Genomic DNA, 19,308 nt, shown 5'->3' with positions numbered 1-19,308 from the left:
GTCTCACCCTTGTCCTTTTTTCTGAAGAAACCTTTTTAGTCATAATTTGACCTTATTCTGTTTTTGCAACCGATTTGTAAACAGCTGTAGCCAAACCCTTTGGATAGCCATTGTATCGCCTGACTGTGGCCACCCGCTAAATGATCAAATATTATATGTTTGTTCAAGTTAGCATGTTGGTTTCCCCAGATGGAGCACCATAATAGCAGAGGAGCTAGGCTAATTTGGTCTTCAACATGGCCTAATCCTAGTTCCTCGTGAGTAACAATGGAACACATGATTTTCTTCCACCTGGATTCTGCTCGTGTCCCTGTAATCCCAGATGCTAGCCCCATAGGTCAGGACAGGAATATATTTTCTATTGTAGATTTCCATCAGAAAGACTATGGGTTTATCATCTATGATTGCTGTCAGATTAAACATAAAAGCAACTGACCGTGCAAAACGTAGTTTTCTAATTGATAAACATTTTTCCAGGTGCCCAAATCTCACAACTAGTTAAGGAAACTGATATATTCCTTAAATACAATGCCCCTTTTCCACAAGCTACGTAGAGTGTCTTAGTTAACCCCTTCCAGGCTGATGACGAGCTCAGCTCGTCATGAGCGTAACCTGCCGTGCGCTCATGACGAGCTGAGTTCATCATGTAACGCGGTAATTTTAAAATTGCCGCGCACAGCGGGAAAAGCCGCCGCAGCAATGCAGTTAAATAAACTTCACAACCCAGGACATTCATAAAACTCACGACGGATTTGATTAAAGTGTTTAAGCTGTTAGCTGTAACCACTAAGACCGGGTCATCTGCATGCAACAGCTCAGGTACCCGGTTTGTTCTTAACCACCAGGATGTCATGGTATTTATCACTTAGCTATGCTTCTTGGTCATTCATATAAAGTTGAAACAAAATTGCCACCAGAACACTTCCTTGGTGAATGCCCCAGTATAAGCCAAAATGGCCAGTGCAATCGCCGTTATGCCAAGATGCAATAACAACTGAACAATTGCAATGTAGGGCCCTTAGAGTCCTTATACAGATCCTTTGGGAGCTCATTCGGGCCCGAGGCTTTATTAGATGGACGAAATCAAAAACTATAGCTAAAGGATAGTTTGATTATATCACCCTCAGGCACATCAACAACATCTATCTGTGAGCTGTACATTTTAGCAAAATCTATCTGCAGGAATCAATCCAACCAAACTGGATCGAATTTGTTTTTTCACATATTTGGTAGAAGTAACCGTTTTCCAAAACGCTCTAGAGTCTCTTAGTTTACAGGTAAGCACCAAACCTTCCCAAGCCTCAGACTGCAGTTTTTCTTTTTTTTTTTAAGATATTGTTTATAAAACAACCAAACACTCGAATATCAATTCCCTGTCTATATGCTTGCTTTTTAATGTCTGTTGTACTCTTATGTGCAGTGGTACATGCAGTATTCAACCACCTATCAGAGTTGTGGTGGGTATTTCTTATAGGTTTGGATAACAAATCCTTAGTTTAATCCCCCAACAACACAAAAGACTCCATGGCTCTCACTGGAATTGCAGTCCCAGAAAAACGGCAATCAAAAAGATCTTGATTGGCTGTGACCAATTTAGACAACAGGGATCCTATATTGCATCCTACGCAAGCTATGTTGGAGCTACTATGGTACTAAGGTTCACAAACTCTAAAGCATTACAAACATCATGCCCCCTCAGGTACTTGTATAATATAACCCCTCTAGTGCCCTGGGCACATATGATCTTTTCTTGATCAGCACAAATCAATGGATTTGCTATTAGAAGCAAAGATCTACACCCCATCTTGTCGTTTTATCTGCTTCTCACTAATAAGTTGTAAAACCACCTAGTTTAACAGAAAAAGTTGGCAAGTTATCTAGGAAGTCAAACAAAACAGAAAAATTCAGATATCTTTGTTCAAAAATGTACCATTATAAAAAATAATCAACTGTAAACTTACATTTCCAAGCTACTTTAGGTTAAAAACCTGTATAAAGGAGCACTCACCAGGATCATAAGACAAGGAAAGATGGTTCTGAACAGACAACCCAGATTTTTGGAGAAGGAATTGCGGATTGGAAAAGTAATGTTTTGTACATCAGAAAAATGTGAAGGCGAGTATAAAGCCCCGCCAAGACTCATCCATCAGTTTGGAGGAGACTCCTAAAATGTTCCAGGTAGCCACTCTTTATGTTTGTTCTACTTGACTCTGCACCCCCCTCTTTCAGCACACAAAACAAGACTGAAAGGGCAGAAGAGGTGATGATATTTTCATCCGGTCAGTGATTATAATCCAAGTCTGAAAGGGAGCAAATCGATTGCTGCGGCTGGGCTCAGCATAACTCTTATGCAGAGTTCAAGAATCGAAATTTGCACTATAAAGACGCACTGTTGAGCTTAAATACCTGGTAAAAAAAAAAAGTGGAAAGCCCTAATTTGACGTGCTGACAACTGAATATCCAAAATGACATCTTTAGCAAGGTGAGCGTATCTAAAATTTACAATCACGCAGTTCCCCCTCAAGGGATTCAGCTCCACTCCATAAAGCAGGTACAATTGGCGTTCTTTGGTGCACCCGTCCTTACTCCATTTGTTCTAGCTTTCCCTCTATCGCCTCTAAAAGGACTACGAATGGGCACAGGGTTTACTACAATAGAAGTTTAAAATCCTGGCTAAGAACCTTCATTAAAGCAAGAATGTTCACCTCATCATTGACATATAGCTTTTGGCCAGGTGAGGGTTATCGGGCATGCTTCATTGTCTCAGTGCTCAGCAGGTTTATTGTTTTTCTCTTCTTTTATGGAGCAAGTTGAGATTCAGAAAGTGAAATTAAGGCGTCTGTAATTGCAGTTATAATGGACGGAGCAATAGCAGATTCTGATGGTGTGGTAGGGGAGTTGCAATACCGTATGAACTAATGGGAGTGATTAAATGGGAGCAGACAGATCATTTGTGAGTAAGAGGAGCCATTCAGACAATTCTATTTCTTTAGAAATTACACCCACTGCCCTTTCTAGGAAGACATCAGTGGTAGAAGCTTTTTCCGCACCCAGAGGTTTATTATCTCCAGTTTTCTGCTTACCCCTTGTCGGTTGCACAAATGAAAAGGAGATGGCCCGGCCTGGCCTCCTCTGAGCTCTGACAGGCACAAATGAGTCCGGCCTTGGCTTTTGTAGTGACCCGCATCACGGGTGCCAAACGAGGTGTTTGTAGCACTTTAGTCAGGTACCCTGCCACCTCCTCGACCACCACTTGGGAGGCACCGAATCTCGGCACTGTAATCCAGATGGTCTACAAGCTGCTATGCTGCACAGCGGGAGCCATGAGCACTTTTTGTAGTGCTTTGCTCAGGTGCCCTGCCTCTTCCTCCACCATCTGTGAAGCACAGCCTTCTGGGCACTGTAGTACTGATGGTCTGCAAGCGGAATCATGTTTTAGGGACATTTGGGTTGTCATTTATCAAATCAGGGAATATTGGTAAATAAAATATGTTTTAAAAAAATCAGGGCATATTGGTAGTAGCAGTTCTGTAGGTGCGGCCTGGGACTCGGAGTTTTGAACTCCCCATGGATCTTTCATGTTTTTGTGCACCTGACTTTTGTGGTCTGTGTGTTTGGTAATATGTAATATGCATTCCATTTGTATGGCCACGCCACAGAGTCTTGAGACCCCCATGGGTGAGTAGCGCACTTCACATATCCCTGATTGATTGATGGTCTTTCTCCCAGAGCATAGCACTGCATGTGATTTTAAGGAATGCTGTGCACTACAATAATATGCGACACTACTCTCAAAGCCTTCAGCAAATACATCGAGCCAGACAATGTACACGACAACCCTTTCATATGGCACACAACCTAATCTGAAAAACCTCTGGCTATACCCTCCAAGCAACACCAACCACTGCAATAAACATACAACCACATATACCAATGATTACCCAACTCAATCAGAAGTCAGACACTACCACAGAATCCAAAAGACTATGTCAGGGGTCTCCAAACCGGTCCTGGAGGGCCGGATCCATGCCAGATTTTGTGCATATCCCCATTGAGATACATGTAGTTATTTAAAAAGTCTGGCATGGATCCGGCCCTCCAGGACCGGTTTGGAGACCCCTGGACTATGTCCTTAAAGTACCTAAACTCAGACAGCACTTCAAGGCCATAGCAATGGCAATACAGCACTGTATCCTTCTCAGTGACATAACACAGGCATAAGTCAACACATATTGGAAAACCAAAGAGTTACCATTGAAAGACTAAGGGTTCAACAACAGAAAAGTAATATGAAACAAGCAGCAGTTTGTAAACCACACCAATTACCCGAAGACACGTGGAAAATGTATGGATCACTGTCCTATTGTGCATCAAAATGGTTGTTCATCAAAATGGTTGTATAGAATTCATGAGTTTAGTTTCATATGAAGAGCAGACACTGATCTGGCGTACATAGACTAGCTTGGCAGCTATGCATGTTGAGGGAAGCCGTAAAGCAAACGCTCTTTGCATACATGCCTATGCGCTAAATAGCAACAATTACTTGTTTTTGAGAAGATCGGGAATTGCTGGTAACAATTAACCTCTGTCTAATCTCCCTGGTTTTGCGCGTGAAAAAAAGGATTAAAATAATAATAAGGCTGAAACCCACCACCTGGCTGCCTTTTAATTTGCTGTTCTCCAATTTGCATGAGCTGCCTCCACTCTTCCCGCACGCTCTCTTTGTAAAGGAGTATAAAGGAGGATGGCTCTTGAGGAGAGTTGATTTAATTATAATAGAAAACAGCAGATAGGAAGCAGAAGAGGGCACTGAGTGGAAGATACTGGGCACCCGCACAAGGTAAGAGAGAGCCGTGGTTCCCATGGTGCCATGGAAACCCCATCGCTAAAAAGAGCGAATGCTGGGGCGGTTTGTGCTTACTAAAGGCTGAAAACAGCACTTGCATTTTAGCCTAAGTGCTCTTTTTATTATATGTGTGTATTCAAAGTGAAATGCGCCCCCTCTGCCAACCTCCATGCGTCATGGCGGATGGGACCACGAAGCAGCACAAGTGTGTGTACAGCAATCTTCATTCATGCAATGGAAAAGTGTTTTTTGAATGCAATGAGCAGTCTCATTTGCTCACTACCCGGTTGCCAGCTTCGAATGCTTTCACTTACTCTTGATACCTTCAATCCTAAAAACGTTCAACAGAACCTTCAAGGCGATTTACATGTTTCGACCAAGAAAATCTCATGGAAATGAGGCCGCCTCCTGGTTAAGAAGCTACAAACCTCTATTTGGGATACTTAAGTGTGGTGTGCATGTCCAGGAATGAGGAGCAAGGGAGGCTGAGGAAAGATGACAGGACCTAGTCACACTGCAAGTCTGATAGGAAAAGGAACTACAGCAATGGCTGACTTTAGGTGCCCATAATCAAAGACCCTATAACTTACTATCCTTCCATCCCATAAATGACCACTAAACAGGAGCCTAATTCTGACCTCCTGTATCACTCCCTCCAGGGCTGGTGCAAGGATATTTGCCTCCGTAGGTAAGGAGTCCAATTAGTGCGTCTCTGGGAAAGGTGTGTTACTTGTAAAACACCCACCTGCTTGTGCCACCAAAGGCGGCTGCCTAGTTTACCCCTGATCTCCACAGACACATGGGTGTGAATCGATACTAGGGGGCACCTGCCTCGCTCCGTGCCAAACTGAGTGCAGTCTTACCCCAAGACAGCTATTCCTGCCTTTCTGTGTAAGAAGTTTGTATTAATGTTCGTAAGAGATCACAGGCAGCATCTTTACTGTAATATAACGCAAATTACTGCTTCCACTGCCTCTGTTAATGAGAAAGAATATTTGTTCGACATGTGCTACTTAAAGTTTACACTACTGAGGGCCGCTCAAGGAGTTTAGAATGGCCACCCTTACTGTGTATAATGGACACCATGCCTCCAGGTCCAACACCTATTTCCCAGAGCCAGTGTACAGTTAGTTTTGCCATCTTGCACAGAGTAACATTTCACCCTGAGCAGAGATACCAAGTCATGGTTGTGTGACTGGCTCTGCTAATGGGCCAAGAAGAATAAAGGATTTCTACGGCTTCGATGAATAGCAGACTGCGTGTGTCCTATACGCAGGAGTTTTGAATTCCTATGAATGCCTAGAAAACTGAAAACAACATTTTTGCACAGAATAAACAGGCAACAACGTATTCATTAACCCAATAAATATCCTGGTTGAAAAACCAACCCTGGCAGGCGCGCCACATACTTACGGTGGTGTTCTTTAAATCACTAATATTGCTCTTGTCTTCTAACCCAATAATATGAGGGCTTGTTAGGCTACGCACCTCGGCTGATAACTGTTGCGACTTTCAACCGTCAGCTGGAGGTGATGAAGATGCCAAGATGGAAAGCGGAGCACCATGGCGTACCTGGAGAGCTCATTTATCACAATCTCTTCCAATCCGTGCCCATCGTCCGCTGCACCCAGGAGGAGTCTGAGACGGAGCACACTCTCCATCTTCCAAGAACTGCATGAAACGCGGGTGCTCTGCAGCTCTGCTGCCACCAAAGACATTTTGAAGGCAATGAGCTCGCTATAATATAAGGCATTCAGCAGAGCGGAAATCTGCATATTTATGGATTAGGCGGTCATGCCACTTAATTGGTGTAAACTTATTTGCAAGCTAATGAACGGTGTGAGGCGATTCATGAGTAGTAAGGCAACCTCAGGAACATCACAACCATTGTGAGGGTCAGTTGTTCAATTCCCAGCAGGAAAGAGCTGCAAGGAAATCAACAGCACATTTGTGCACAGGGACTCACAGGCAGTACCGTGCTGCTGGAGCCACAAGATGGTTTGTCGCAAACATCCAACTGCTCAAAGAGCAATACAATCTACATTTTATAACTGAATGTGGTGGTACCAGAACATAGTCTGACAAATTACAGTCCTAAATACTGTTTACAAATATTGACCTATTTGAGTTTACAGTAGATGTTCGCGAGCCACTTAAAGCTTGACACAGGCTCGAGCCCAATTGCTGGCTCTGGCTCAGCTTGAGGTCCTCTTGGAACGTCGAGCCCATACGAGTTGAGCTTTCACATGAGGTGATGTCGTCTAGCAGCTACAGATCATGCATCTTTGAGAACAGTTTTCGAATTCCAGCATCACCTCAGCATATTGTGAATCTCAGCAAATATATGTGTGCTCAGAACAAAAAGTCTAATTTTGTCTCGGTCGGCTGTAAATCACTCTAATGTCCTTCAGAAACTTTAATTCCATGTAAATTTGCCCAAAATAAAGGGTGGATTCTTTTTGTTACTCACGCTCTATTCTCAACCTCCAATAATTAAGGACAAAACGTTAACATTTGATGTCAGGAAGAGACCCAACCAGTAGCAAAATTGAATGCAGTGAAGCTGCACAATCTCGTGTCAATCCCAGCTACATTGCTTCACAAACGTGTGTGATCTCAGGCTAATAGTTTATTTTGCTGCACCACCTTTGTGTTCTTTTATCACATACAAGAGGACCTTCAAATACGTGAGTTATGGATGTGCTCTTGCAAAAAAAGCTGTCTTTGTGTATGTTTGCTCTTTGACTAGGTTTGCTAATCTATAAGCACAAAGGTTGTGATGATTTATGTGTGAGATGTGTGAGTGTGCGGGTGACTCATTCTCCTCTGATCTTGTCTCTCCAATCCCAAAATGTAAAAATCTCCCATTAAAAATGCTGCTAATGTGAATCACATTGGAGGTGCTCCAATGATAACGATGATGAAGCTTTTCCAACACAGACTCATTCCCACACGGATAGTATGTCTATGGCCAGAGACCTTTAATTGCTAACAGAATTCTCAATTACTAACGAACTCAAGAAACCTTCAGCAAGGCTTTAGTATTATACTGCACTGTTTAGTCTTCTCTAACTCCTGCCTTCTTTAACTCTTCCACTCTAGCAACACCGGAGTTCTACAGCAGCATCAACATTTTTAGGAAGTGTCAAGAAAATACATTGACAGCCAACTATCCCTCCTTCCACCTTATATTGCTCCGCAAAGGTGAGTGCCCTTACCCAAATTCCGCTTTGCAGCCATTTCTACCAATCCCCAAAGGGCGAGATGTGGCACTCCTTGGACAACTACCTGGGCTCGCACAAACCTCCATAGGAAGTTCAGGGGGCTCGGTACCCTCACACGCAGCCTCACACCCAGCCTCCTCACATCAAACTCTGTAATTATGGCGGCTAACGACCGCGCTACCCATCCTGTCCTCTTTTCCTCTCTCTCTTTTCCCACTTCCGTTTCCTTCCTTCGAGAGTAATACATAAGACCACCACTGAAGCATACGCCAAGGTCGTAATTGCCTATCTAATGTACACGTGACCCATCATGTCAATGATATGCCCACTGTAACCCCAACGGCGTATAACAACACCAGTATTGCCCTCACTATATTTGTACTGTACATAAAAAAAATTCTAATAAAATCTTTTGAAGTAAAAAAAAAAAAGAAGATCTGGAAGCTTTCTTTGTCACGGGTGATAGTAACTCTTCTTGTGTTAGCTCCTAGCTCCATCAGTTCATTGCCTTTAACCTCACTCATAATTGTTATCTGTCAGGTTTCCATTAAAGACAGTGGACAGAGGCTACAGTGTCCGCTGCTTGTATTTTCAGATTATCAGATACGAAGGATCTCTTTAGTTATGTCTACTTTGATTTGTTGGAGTCTTGCAACTAAGAATGGGTGAAACTCATTTGTCCCCATCCATCGGAAATAGATGCAAAATTGTAGGCAATATCTTTGTTTTTGCTTCTGCCTGTCCCGGAAGCGAAAAAGGGAGAATTACACAAGAAATACTGTACGGAACAAGAATTCCTCATCTGGGCATTGAGGAAGGCAGGGAACACTGTCATCAGCCAGGCATTGCAATTAAATGAATGGTAATTATATTACGATAATTAAAATGGCCAGACACAGAGTGCTCTTCAAAGAATCTTTCCCAGCATGGGAGCTTGCGTGTGGCGCCTGCTTGCCCGAAAGACCCTTCTTGGCAGGCATGTCACATAGACTTCACTGCAGGGGATTAAAACAAATACAAAGTTGCTTTGAAGTGCACTGTCCATAGTGCGGGCAAGTATTTTCCTTAATGCAGCTGACATGAAGGTAAATACATTACCCGGCCCCTCCTTCGCAATGCCTCAAAAACCAGCTGTGTTTTGTTGTTGCTCATGAATAAGAGGATCAGTCCCAAATTCGCTCCTTCGTCAGAAAAAAATAACAAAATTCCCGTATTTCCCTTTAAGTGCAGCAATTTCGCACACCTTCATAACTTAAGACTGTTAAAAATATAAACACCGTTAGCTGATAGAGTCACAGGCCCATTGCTATCCAAGTCACTCCTATGGCTGAAAGCAATGCATTAAACATGGCCATTTCACGTCCTGCAACAATGCCACAACTTGCAGAATACCAAAGGGCTCACCGCACCACCATTCTCACCGTTTAACTTTTACGAGAAGTTTTTTATTGAACTGCTCAGTCACATGCTATTGAAAAATGATCTGTCAGTATGTTTGCCATGATAAGAAGACTTCATGGACATCACTCATATCTTATGCTTCCTTGAAAACTGGAGAGGACAGCAACCTCAAACTGAATGATGCAAGTACTGAATTCCCACTTCTAAGTCCTTGTCATTGAATCAGAGAGGATGTGGCATTATTGCAACAGCTGCTGACTATGGAACTGGAGAACCAGGCTTGAGTCTCAGCGTCAAGTCAACATCCTGGGATTCTAGGCAAATGACTTCATCTTCCCATACCAAAAAAAAATGTGACTTGTGTAATATAACTGGTGCTCATTATAATACTTTCAGGTTGAGTTTGCAGTAGCTAAAAAAAAAACAACTCAATGATTCTCCTTCTTTGCGCTGTCATTAGGCTGCTTTCGCCCATTTAGCCAAAATAGAACCTTTTATATGAGAGTAACCTCAACATATCCAATCAATTAGGGTTTGTGACGAAATTAGGCAGCAAGCTTCAGAAAGCCACTTCCTATATACATATTGTGAACATCATTTCTTAAAGGATAGAACCAATATCAAAGTAGGGCTAAACTAATGCCCTCTCCGGAGACATCTGTCTATTAGCTGAAGGTAATATTGAGGCCCAACCATGGTTGCCCAGCTCACACTCAAAAGATGCAGTCCCTTCCTCTGAAGCCTACCCTTGCTCTCTGTCAATGACGTTAAAAGCTTCAAATAATAGGACTAGTCTTCGGATGTCAAGGAGATTATCGCCCCACATTTCTGCATGAATACAAAATGTACAACTCCTTTGGGCACTGTACTGTAAACATCCACATCAGCCCCTTACTCCAAATTGCAGGGAAATTAAAATTGCAGGGAAATTTAAATTTCAGCGCCACAATCGATGAACATGGTTTGTATTAACTTACAAAGACTTTATGTTCTCCATTCCAGTAGCAGCAACATGTGTAATGTGTGGCAAGGTGATTCTGAAGTCATGAGTGTCCCCAACTATGGAACATCAGTGCATCATGAAACACCCCTTATAGCTACATGCTTTCCCACCCTATTGCTAGCTCCAAGAAACAGAAGAGGAACTCTAAACAAATAAAATTAAACATTTTGATGGGATATGTCCATTTTGACAAATGTATTACAGACAAAAGAGAATGGGGGGAATAACAAATGCAATAAAACCATGAAGGCAGGTTCATCAGCTTACCATGGCATGGGTCACACACTGAAAGAGTGCCGATGTGCACTAGGTAAGAGCTGGCAATGTACTCATCCTCAGGGTCAGACTCCTGCCCTCGCTGGGCGGCATTAGCACTTATTAACCACTTCTGGTTGTCATGCAGGCTGGGTGATGGAGGAGGGGAATGTAAATGTTCAATAACTGATGCGCTAGATGAAGAGGATGGCATGGGAGAACCTAAAAAAAATAAAAAATGTTTTAAAATGCGGGTCAGGACAGGCATGAAGGACAGCTACGCCCTCTGACTCTTAACTTTGAAGAAACGACTGACAACTGAACGGACAAGCATTGTGAAAAAAAACAAGGTCTCTCAACACACTGATGGCTAGGCCTGGATAAATATCATGGTAGTACAGAAAGATCTCACAGAAAGACATCGAACGTGGTGCATGGAAAACATGGAAAGTGTTATGATGTTAAAATGAAACATGGATGAATATGTTACTAGGCAACCTCTAAATCCATACTTGTACATAATGCAACTTGCTTTGGACACCATACATTTAATCCATGCTATAAAAAACACATTCAACTTCTTATTAATATTTTAAAAAGTTAGAGAACAATTTTTTTCCCCATAGTTTGGCTGGATATGTTTTGCTGCACAACTTGGTCAATACACAAGTAAATGTAATGCAGTGTACTTGACTATGCATGGAATGGCCTCAGTCAACATCATCAGTGCCTCTTCGTCACTTCCTGAGCTCCGCAAGAAGCTGAAGACCTGGCTCTTCATTCGAGCACCTCGGGAACACACACCTGCACACCAACCCAAGCACCTGGATGCCCTCTCTGGAGATTAGTGCGCTATACAAATGAACATAACATAACAGTATTAAGAGCAGTTGCCCCACGGATTTCTGTTTGGGACTGCAGACCCCCAACGACCTGCTATCACTCACTTGCCCCATCCGCCGTCTTTGGATCAGGAGTTATAATTCACAAATGTTTTGATTAACTATCCTATGAAAAAGAAACCAGCATTGTCAGCATTTCTAAAATGCCGTTTTTATTGCATGCAAATTAATCAGCGCAAAAAGTGAGAGTGCGATCATAGTGTAGCACCATTACGTGATTTTGATGCACTGTGCATTTACTTGGCTTTGAACACGGTAGGGAGTTTTGCCATTTTTCTTTGCTGTAAAGTGGCCCATGACTGGAACAATCCTAACATCAAATCCATGAGCAATTGTGACGTGCAGTTTTGCTATTAGATTGTTCGGCCTGCAAGAAAAACCTAACTTGCAAACATAAACAAACAAAAAAAAAGAAAGAACTGGTTGCATGTGTAACACAATGCAGGAAGCTTGTCTGTAAGTTATAAGTGTCACGAGGAAATACGAACCAGATATATCATTGCATCCTCACCAAGATGAGGCCCGACTCTGTCAGTTACATTATACGTGAGGGACTCTCTAAGAAAACACAACATTTCAAACAGTCCAGAGATCCAAAACTTCACGAGGAACCAAGCCTTTTTTGCAGTCGAGCACACTACCGCAGTGAGTTTTACCCAGCAGAACCCTGCTATGAAGGCAGCTCGGAAGGCGCCATCCATCCACGCGCGCGCGCGCGCTAATTAACCATCTCTGGGCTGCATTCCTGCCTCTAGGGGGAGCAGCCAGGCAGGAAACCAGAAATAACACGGATGGAACACACTGCTCAACTCCAGGCGCGAGCCTTCTTCACGCGATTCATGACTTCACACTTCACTGGACGGGTGACAGAATAGCATTCAGACGGGGAAACAGATTAGGAGCACTTGCGTTTTCAGTCCATACCTTAATATCAACTATTTCAATAGATTCCTGGTTAGTGGAATCCCTCACAGACAAATGATATTACCTGCCCCGTCAAATCTTACCACTGCAATCGCTTTAGCGTCTCGTTATGGGGGGTGGAAGCTCTATATAAAAGGCACGTACAATACATTTGCTTCATGCTTGTACGCAGTGGTTACCCATTTCTCAAGAAATCACTGGCTGGGGAATTGTTTTCGTGGCAGGGGTCCCGAATCACGCACAGCTACCAGGTGTCTCGACATCCTGCCGACTGCTTCAGCCAGTCCTGGCCTTTTTATGCAATAATAGCAAGCCACATTCTGGAACTTTTCTTTTTAACATTTATCAGTGACGGCTTCTTGACTTGGGCAGGGGAGCATTACCCCCCTGCCCGCTGGGAGCCTCCAGGAAAAATATAATGTCAATGAAAAGACTTCATTGCCATTTTATTTTTCCAATGTGCGCACTCACCACACTACAGTATCCAACCTTTCCTGCGCCCAGAGACATATGGGGTGTGTCTTCTTCTTCCAGACAGGAGCAGTGGCAAGTGTGCATGTCACGTTGGCTGGATTTCTTGCGCTGGCAAAAGTGACATGCGCATATTGAAGCTCTCCGCGTAGCTGTATTAGACAGCTGGGTGGAGACCAAGCACAGGCCTACAGGGCCTGAAGGAGCTTTCAGTCAGCCTACTCCATCCAATCCTGGGCTGCTCTCACAGCATGAGAGCAGCACCAGGATTGGTTAAGGGAGTTGGTTGGGCCCATGCTGCAGGAAAGATGACTGGGACCGGAGCGAGGAGTTTAGTCAAGTAAGTGATTTATTTTTATTTTCCTCCTGCCCGCTATGTCCATCCTTCCTGCCCACCCCCCAACAATTTCCATAGCTGCCAGCCCCCACTGAACATTTTAAACCGACACGCAAGTATTCCAGCATGCAAAATGCTGTTGGCTCAAATACGGGCTTTCCTGCAGGGGTCACACTTTACATGGGGCCTATTGGCAGCAATGACTGATGTGAAGCTTTTCAATGAGAACCAATTATCAAAGCTTCCGCAGTTTGGGTTGCTTCCCCCAGTTGCTGCTCATTGTAAATGAAGGGTAACCCTTAGCTACTATGAGTACATTTATTATAACATATGCCTACCTTTTTCCTCACTATGGGGAAAACAACATCTGGCCGTTAAAGAGAAACAAGGAAGAATCTAATCTTAGATGAAATGGCCAAATGTATCCAATCTTTCACTGTTAACCTATCAGTGTGCCTGGTTTATCTGTCATTTTGCTGATAGCTCTTGGACAGAGCACTTAAAGATTAATTCAAAGGGGCTCGACCCAAAATTCATCAACATAATGACCCGATGTGGCGTTTTTAAGGTATTTTTGCCAATTCACATATTAGAGCACATAAATTACTCTTTAAAAACAGAATCTTACAGTTTACACCCTGATTTTAAGGTGGGTCATCTTAAGATTTTCACCTAACTATCTTTGTCCGGAGGATGGTCCGAGGATGGTCTCGAGTACTAAGGACAATTGAGACGGAAATGTCGACGCCAAGTCCACTTCTTACTATAGAAACACAGGATCTCCATCCACGAACTGTCTATTCTTCCGTGCGGACAGATCCTGTCAGTAAAAGAGTGGGCTCTACCTACATTTGCAATGGGTCTACAATATTGATTTATAATTGGATCTAGATGGACTTGTTAATGTATGTTTGGGTTTTTTCAGCTATGTACCCCTTGATTACATGTACAGAAAATAATGTTTTTCATAATATGATCATTGGGTACGTCTGATTCTTTAGATGTATTCACATGAAAACTTGATGTATGTTTAAATAATTTGTTTAATTCTATTGGTCACCTTGTGGACCAGCAATTCATTTTCAATTTAAGAATATTGATTTTCAAATAAGTCCCTTGTTAGCCATTTATCCTTACTGTGTTTACCTCATAGTGCCCATGGCACATTACGCACTGAAATATACAATTGTGCCCTCAGTTAATAAACTTTGTGCGGCACTAATGGGACGTGACACAATTTAGCACTGTGCATGCACTTAGTTAATTCCTGCTCTTTTTCATCTCCTACATCTGCACGTTTTTAGATATACACTGTTTTTTTCCTAAAGTTCCCGAACAGTGCTGATTAGTTGCCTGAAATCTACGCTTCCTAACAAACCAACTTCGCAAGAACACTATCATGATACCTTGACACATCATGTACAAGGTCTACACATACATACTGCAATTATGATTATTTGTACATATGGCAACAGAGCGATCTATAACACAAACAATGGTGGCCTGACCAATATCTCGGCCCATGGCAAGGATGCCTTTTGTTAGAAATAAACATCAGTTTTCGGGTGTTGGCAGAGGAGCGCTTTGCTGTCGTTGGTGAGGTCTCTACATGCTGATGCTTTGGCCCAGCAGCTTGCTGATGTCTCTCCGAGGGTGTCCAGCTTATGACCGCGACGGGGAGCGACATTTTTTCCCTACAGGGAACGAGGGCTGGATCATTCAGTACGGGGGATTCTTGGCAGAACACACACACACACACACCCTAGGCACTTAGGTTTGGGGACGCATAGAAGGAGTATGCCAAATTTCTATATTGTTTTATATGTTTGCACATATACATTGTTTTAGCACAATGGTGGAACTTTTATTTCTGTTCAGTGTCCTAATACTTCTAATAACTTTTATTTGCTTCTGTCTATTGATCATTGCAGCGCATATATTTTATACAAGACTCACGTTGGCTTAAACATTGAAAATGCCCCCATGTGTGTTCCGTGTATATTCCTCTCCTCTGGGCGAAAGAGTGCACGAGTGACTGAGCAAAACGGTTCTAGGTCAGTTACCATGATTCTTGGGGGGATCAAGGCTGTCCTGTTAAGTGGTTGCCAGAACCATACTCTACCCGCCTAGGGTTAAGGGGGGCTTATGATGGCACTGTGAGCTAGCTGACCTATAGGATGACATCCTGAGGTGGTGCATGGAATCAGTCTGGCATCATCCCAACGGTTATGCTGGCCACAAACACGCAGATCCTACCGTAGAGTGGAAACTACACGACAATTAGATGTGCGGGTACAGGTGAGAAATAGACTTGTAAAACACGTGGTATCATTGCTAGGCCTGTGTGGGCGATGACCTCTTTTGCATTGCATTTCTCTGTTCACCCCCTTTGGAATGCTTACTGCTACCCTGACAAAGGGAATTTCAGGTGTTGAGCATTTTTGCTTAGTGCAAGTTGCATACATTTACATGATGCTTTTGCATGCGCACTTTAGATGTTTTGCTTGTGTGAATCACCACCAAATAAAACGTGACCTATGGCATTTTACAGCTCAAGCCATATTTTTTGATGGGAAAGCATGGTGAAACCGCCTTTTAGAGTCCAGAGTTGCCGTGTGGGGTGCTTCCTTATCTCACGGTGTCCTCAGGTGTGAAAGCCTTCAGTGGGATCATGCCAGGTTTCACTGGTTGGTTGGCAATCTGCTCATGACAGCCCGGCACTGTGTAAAGGGTTGAGGATGTTCAAGCCTTCAGAAGGGGCTAAACAGAAGGGAACGTCTGACTGTTTGCTTTAGTTAAATTAAAGGTGACCTTCTTAGGCACCTGAGAGGTAGCTAGCATTGTGGGGGAGGGGAGGATTGTGGCAGGAAAGGGTCCTCCACATTGTTTTGCAGACCAAAAGATGGAGCAAAGCACTGTTCAACCAAGCAGAGAAATTACTACAGATCTTCACGCTTATATTAATATTCATTAAAATATTAGCGACATCATATTCATGTGAATGAAACATTAATGCCAGCAAGTGGCAAACAGCCAAGTCTTGTGTGTGGACAATTCAGCACCAAGATGTTATTGACTAGATATCGCCATCTGGCCTGATAAGGTGACGAGTTAGGAGGGGTTTGCCTTCAGGCGGTATGAGTCAGACGCAAACTCTTAGTCGCTGGCATTAGCGATTGAGACAACCTAGATGAGGGAAAGAAATTGTTGTGGGTGTTCGATGAAGTGAGACAAGAGTGGACTAGATGATTGTTTTGGCAATTGTCCAGCTTTGGGTAAATAGTGGGATAGGGGGAAATGATGGAAAGGTGTACACTTCAGACTTTGTTTGGTGGGGAAGGGATCTTTCTGATCCGACCAAGGCACCCTGGACTGATGGAAATACCAGGAGTCTTTTTCGCAGAACTGCCTCAAAATAAAAAATAAAAATTCTCTACTTTCCAGACGAGATCACCGACACCAAGTTTAAATAAAATTATACTTTTATATAACGAGCAAACCAGATGCAAAGTCAATTTTCTCAATTGTTATCAAATGCCAAAATCCCACTGTAATCTTGCCTACCAGCAAAACACGTGGTCCGCTTCATATTGGTTAAGTGCAAATATGATGTGTCCTTTTTGTCTGATAACTCACTCCCTGTAAAACAAGCATTGGCATAGCCAATAGGTCTCACCTTTGGGACCTTATAGGTATTTAATTATGCAGCACAATATCCGTGGTGCAACATCAACTGTTGCATGGCTAAACACTTATAATGTCCCAAAGGCGAGACCTATTGGTTATGCCAATGCTTGTTTTAATTCTATAGCCCATCTGATGTTATAAACTTTTTTTCCGTTCTTCTTGGTATAGTAGGTGTACATAGTTTTTGGTGTTCGAGTTATTCCGCACTTGACAGCGGAAGATGGCCTTAGCACGTGGATCCTTAGAACTAAACAGAAGTCTATTTTTAACCTAGGTACCATTTCCTCTTAATTTGTTCATGGGTTTCTGGTGCTCTTCGAGCAGCCCTAAGTGTGGCAGGGTATGCTCAGACGTGAGTCCCTTGCTCACTTGGCCACTGGATTCAAGATAGCCTGGCTGATGAGGATTATGAATCCGAAACCGGTCCCAGGATGCTTGTTTCCGGTCCATGGAAGACGTGGCTTGGCAGCTCGGGCTGGACTGTTCCCATGAGGCACAGGGTCAGACTGATTTGCATATAGCCATGTCTGCAATGGGGTGGCTGAGTGGGCTAAAGAATGGTGATGGATTAAACCCAGATCAGTTGACTGGGGGTGAGTGTTTGATTTGCTCAAACGCTCCGTCCATCATCCCCTTTTGTATCATTTTGTTCGCCCTAAGTGACGAGTTAGGAGGGGTTTGCCTTCAGGCGGTATGAGTCAGACGCAAACTCTTAGTCGCTGGCATTAGCGATTGAGACAACCTAGATGAGGGAAAGAAATTGTTGTGGGTGTTCGATGAAGTGAGACAAGAGTGGACTAGATGATTGTTTTGGCAATTGTCCAGCTTTGGGTAAATAGTGGGATAGGGGGAAATGATGGAAAGGTGTACACTTCAGACTTTGTTTGGTGGGGAAGGGATCTTTCTGATCCGACCAAGGCACCCTGGACTGATGGAAATACCAGGAGTCTTTTTCGCAGAACTGCCTCAAAATAAAAAATAAAAATTCTCTACTTTCCAGACGAGATCACCGACACCAAGTTTAAATAAAATTATACTTTTATATAACGAGCAAACCAGATGCAAAGTCAATTTTCTCAATTGTTATCAAATGCCAAAATCCCACTGTAATCTTGCCTACCAGCAAAACACGTGGTCCGCTTCATATTGGTTAAGTGCAAATATGATGTGTCCTTTTTGTCTGATAACTCACTCCCTGTAAAACAAGCATTGGCATAGCCAATAGGTCTCACCTTTGGGACCTTATAGGTATTTAATTATGCAGCACAATATCCGTGGTGCAACATCAACTGTTGCATGGCTAAACACTTATAATGTCCCAAAGGCGAGACCTATTGGTTATGCCAATGCTTGTTTTAATTCTATAGCCCATCTGATGTTATAAACTTTTTTTCCGTTCTTCTTGGTATAGTAGGTGTACATAGTTTTTGGTGTTCGAGTTATTCCGCACTTGACAGCGGAAGATGGCCTTAGCACGTGGATCCTTAGAACTAAACAGAAGTCTATTTTTAACCTAGGTACCATTTCCTCTTAATTTGTTCATGGGTTTCTGGTGCTCTTCGAGCAGCCCTAAGTGTGGCAGGGTATGCTCAGACGTGAGTCCCTTGCTCACTTGGCCACTGGATTCAAGATAGCCTGGCTGATGAGGCTTATGAATCCGAAACCAGTCCCAGGATGCTTGTTTCCGGTCCATGGAAGACGTGGCTTGGCAGTTCGGGCTGGACTGTTCCCATGAGGCACAGGGTCAGACTGATTTGCATATAGCCATGTCTGAAATGGGGTGGCTGAGTGGGCTAAAGAATGGTGATGGATTAAACCCAGATCAGTTGACTGGGGGTGAGTGTTTGATTTGCTCAAACGCTCCGTCCATCATCCCCTTTTGTATCGCCATGATACTTCTTATGTACTCATCATAAGAATTACCTATACCTCTAATTTTTTTTATTTTTTAATAATATAAACTTGTTTCTGTTTATAATGAACTTTGAGACACTTTTTAATAACATATTTTTGAAGCGTTCTGTTGCCAGTATACTGAACGTGAATTTCAGAGAGCCTTCTGCTCTGAGTTCCCACAACGATCTAACCTACTCGTGCTCTGTCAGTGATTGGTGCTATCGCAGCCCTAAGAGCTTGCATTTCCATAAATATTTGCTTTATGTTTCCCAGCAGGCGGCTGCTGCAGCATCTGTTTGTAAATGGGCTCTGTCCACGCAGCCTGGCCGGAAGGGCACACAAATGAGACTTAAAGAATATGT

The 19,308-nt window shown here is 43.1% G+C and overlaps 1 protein-coding gene and 1 long non-coding RNA gene across 3 annotated transcripts in view; one reads left to right on the top strand and one right to left on the bottom strand.

Annotated features, from left to right (window-relative positions):
- TENM3 (teneurin transmembrane protein 3) overlaps window positions 1-19,308 on the bottom strand; it is a 1,441,545-nt gene that overhangs the window by 369,146 nt on the left and 1,053,091 nt on the right. For both annotated transcript variants that reach the window (XM_078677989.1, XM_078677990.1), the window contains exon 6: window positions 10,742-10,951. In XM_078677989.1, the coding sequence (XP_078534115.1) occupies window positions 10,742-10,951 (210 nt within the window). The remainder of the gene's footprint in view (window positions 1-10,741; window positions 10,952-19,308) is intronic.
- The window catches only part of LOC144821234 (uncharacterized), a 381,583-nt gene that overhangs the window by 173,238 nt on the left and 189,037 nt on the right, over window positions 1-19,308 (top strand). The gene's annotated exons all lie outside the window — the stretch shown is intronic.

This window comes from Lissotriton helveticus, chromosome 2_2 (genome assembly GCF_964261635.1).
Source record: "Lissotriton helveticus chromosome 2_2, aLisHel1.1, whole genome shotgun sequence".
Taxonomy (NCBI): Eukaryota; Metazoa; Chordata; class Amphibia; order Caudata; family Salamandridae; genus Lissotriton; species Lissotriton helveticus.
Note: the sequence above shows the minus strand (reverse complement) of the source record. Positions and strands in the feature narration are given on the sequence as shown.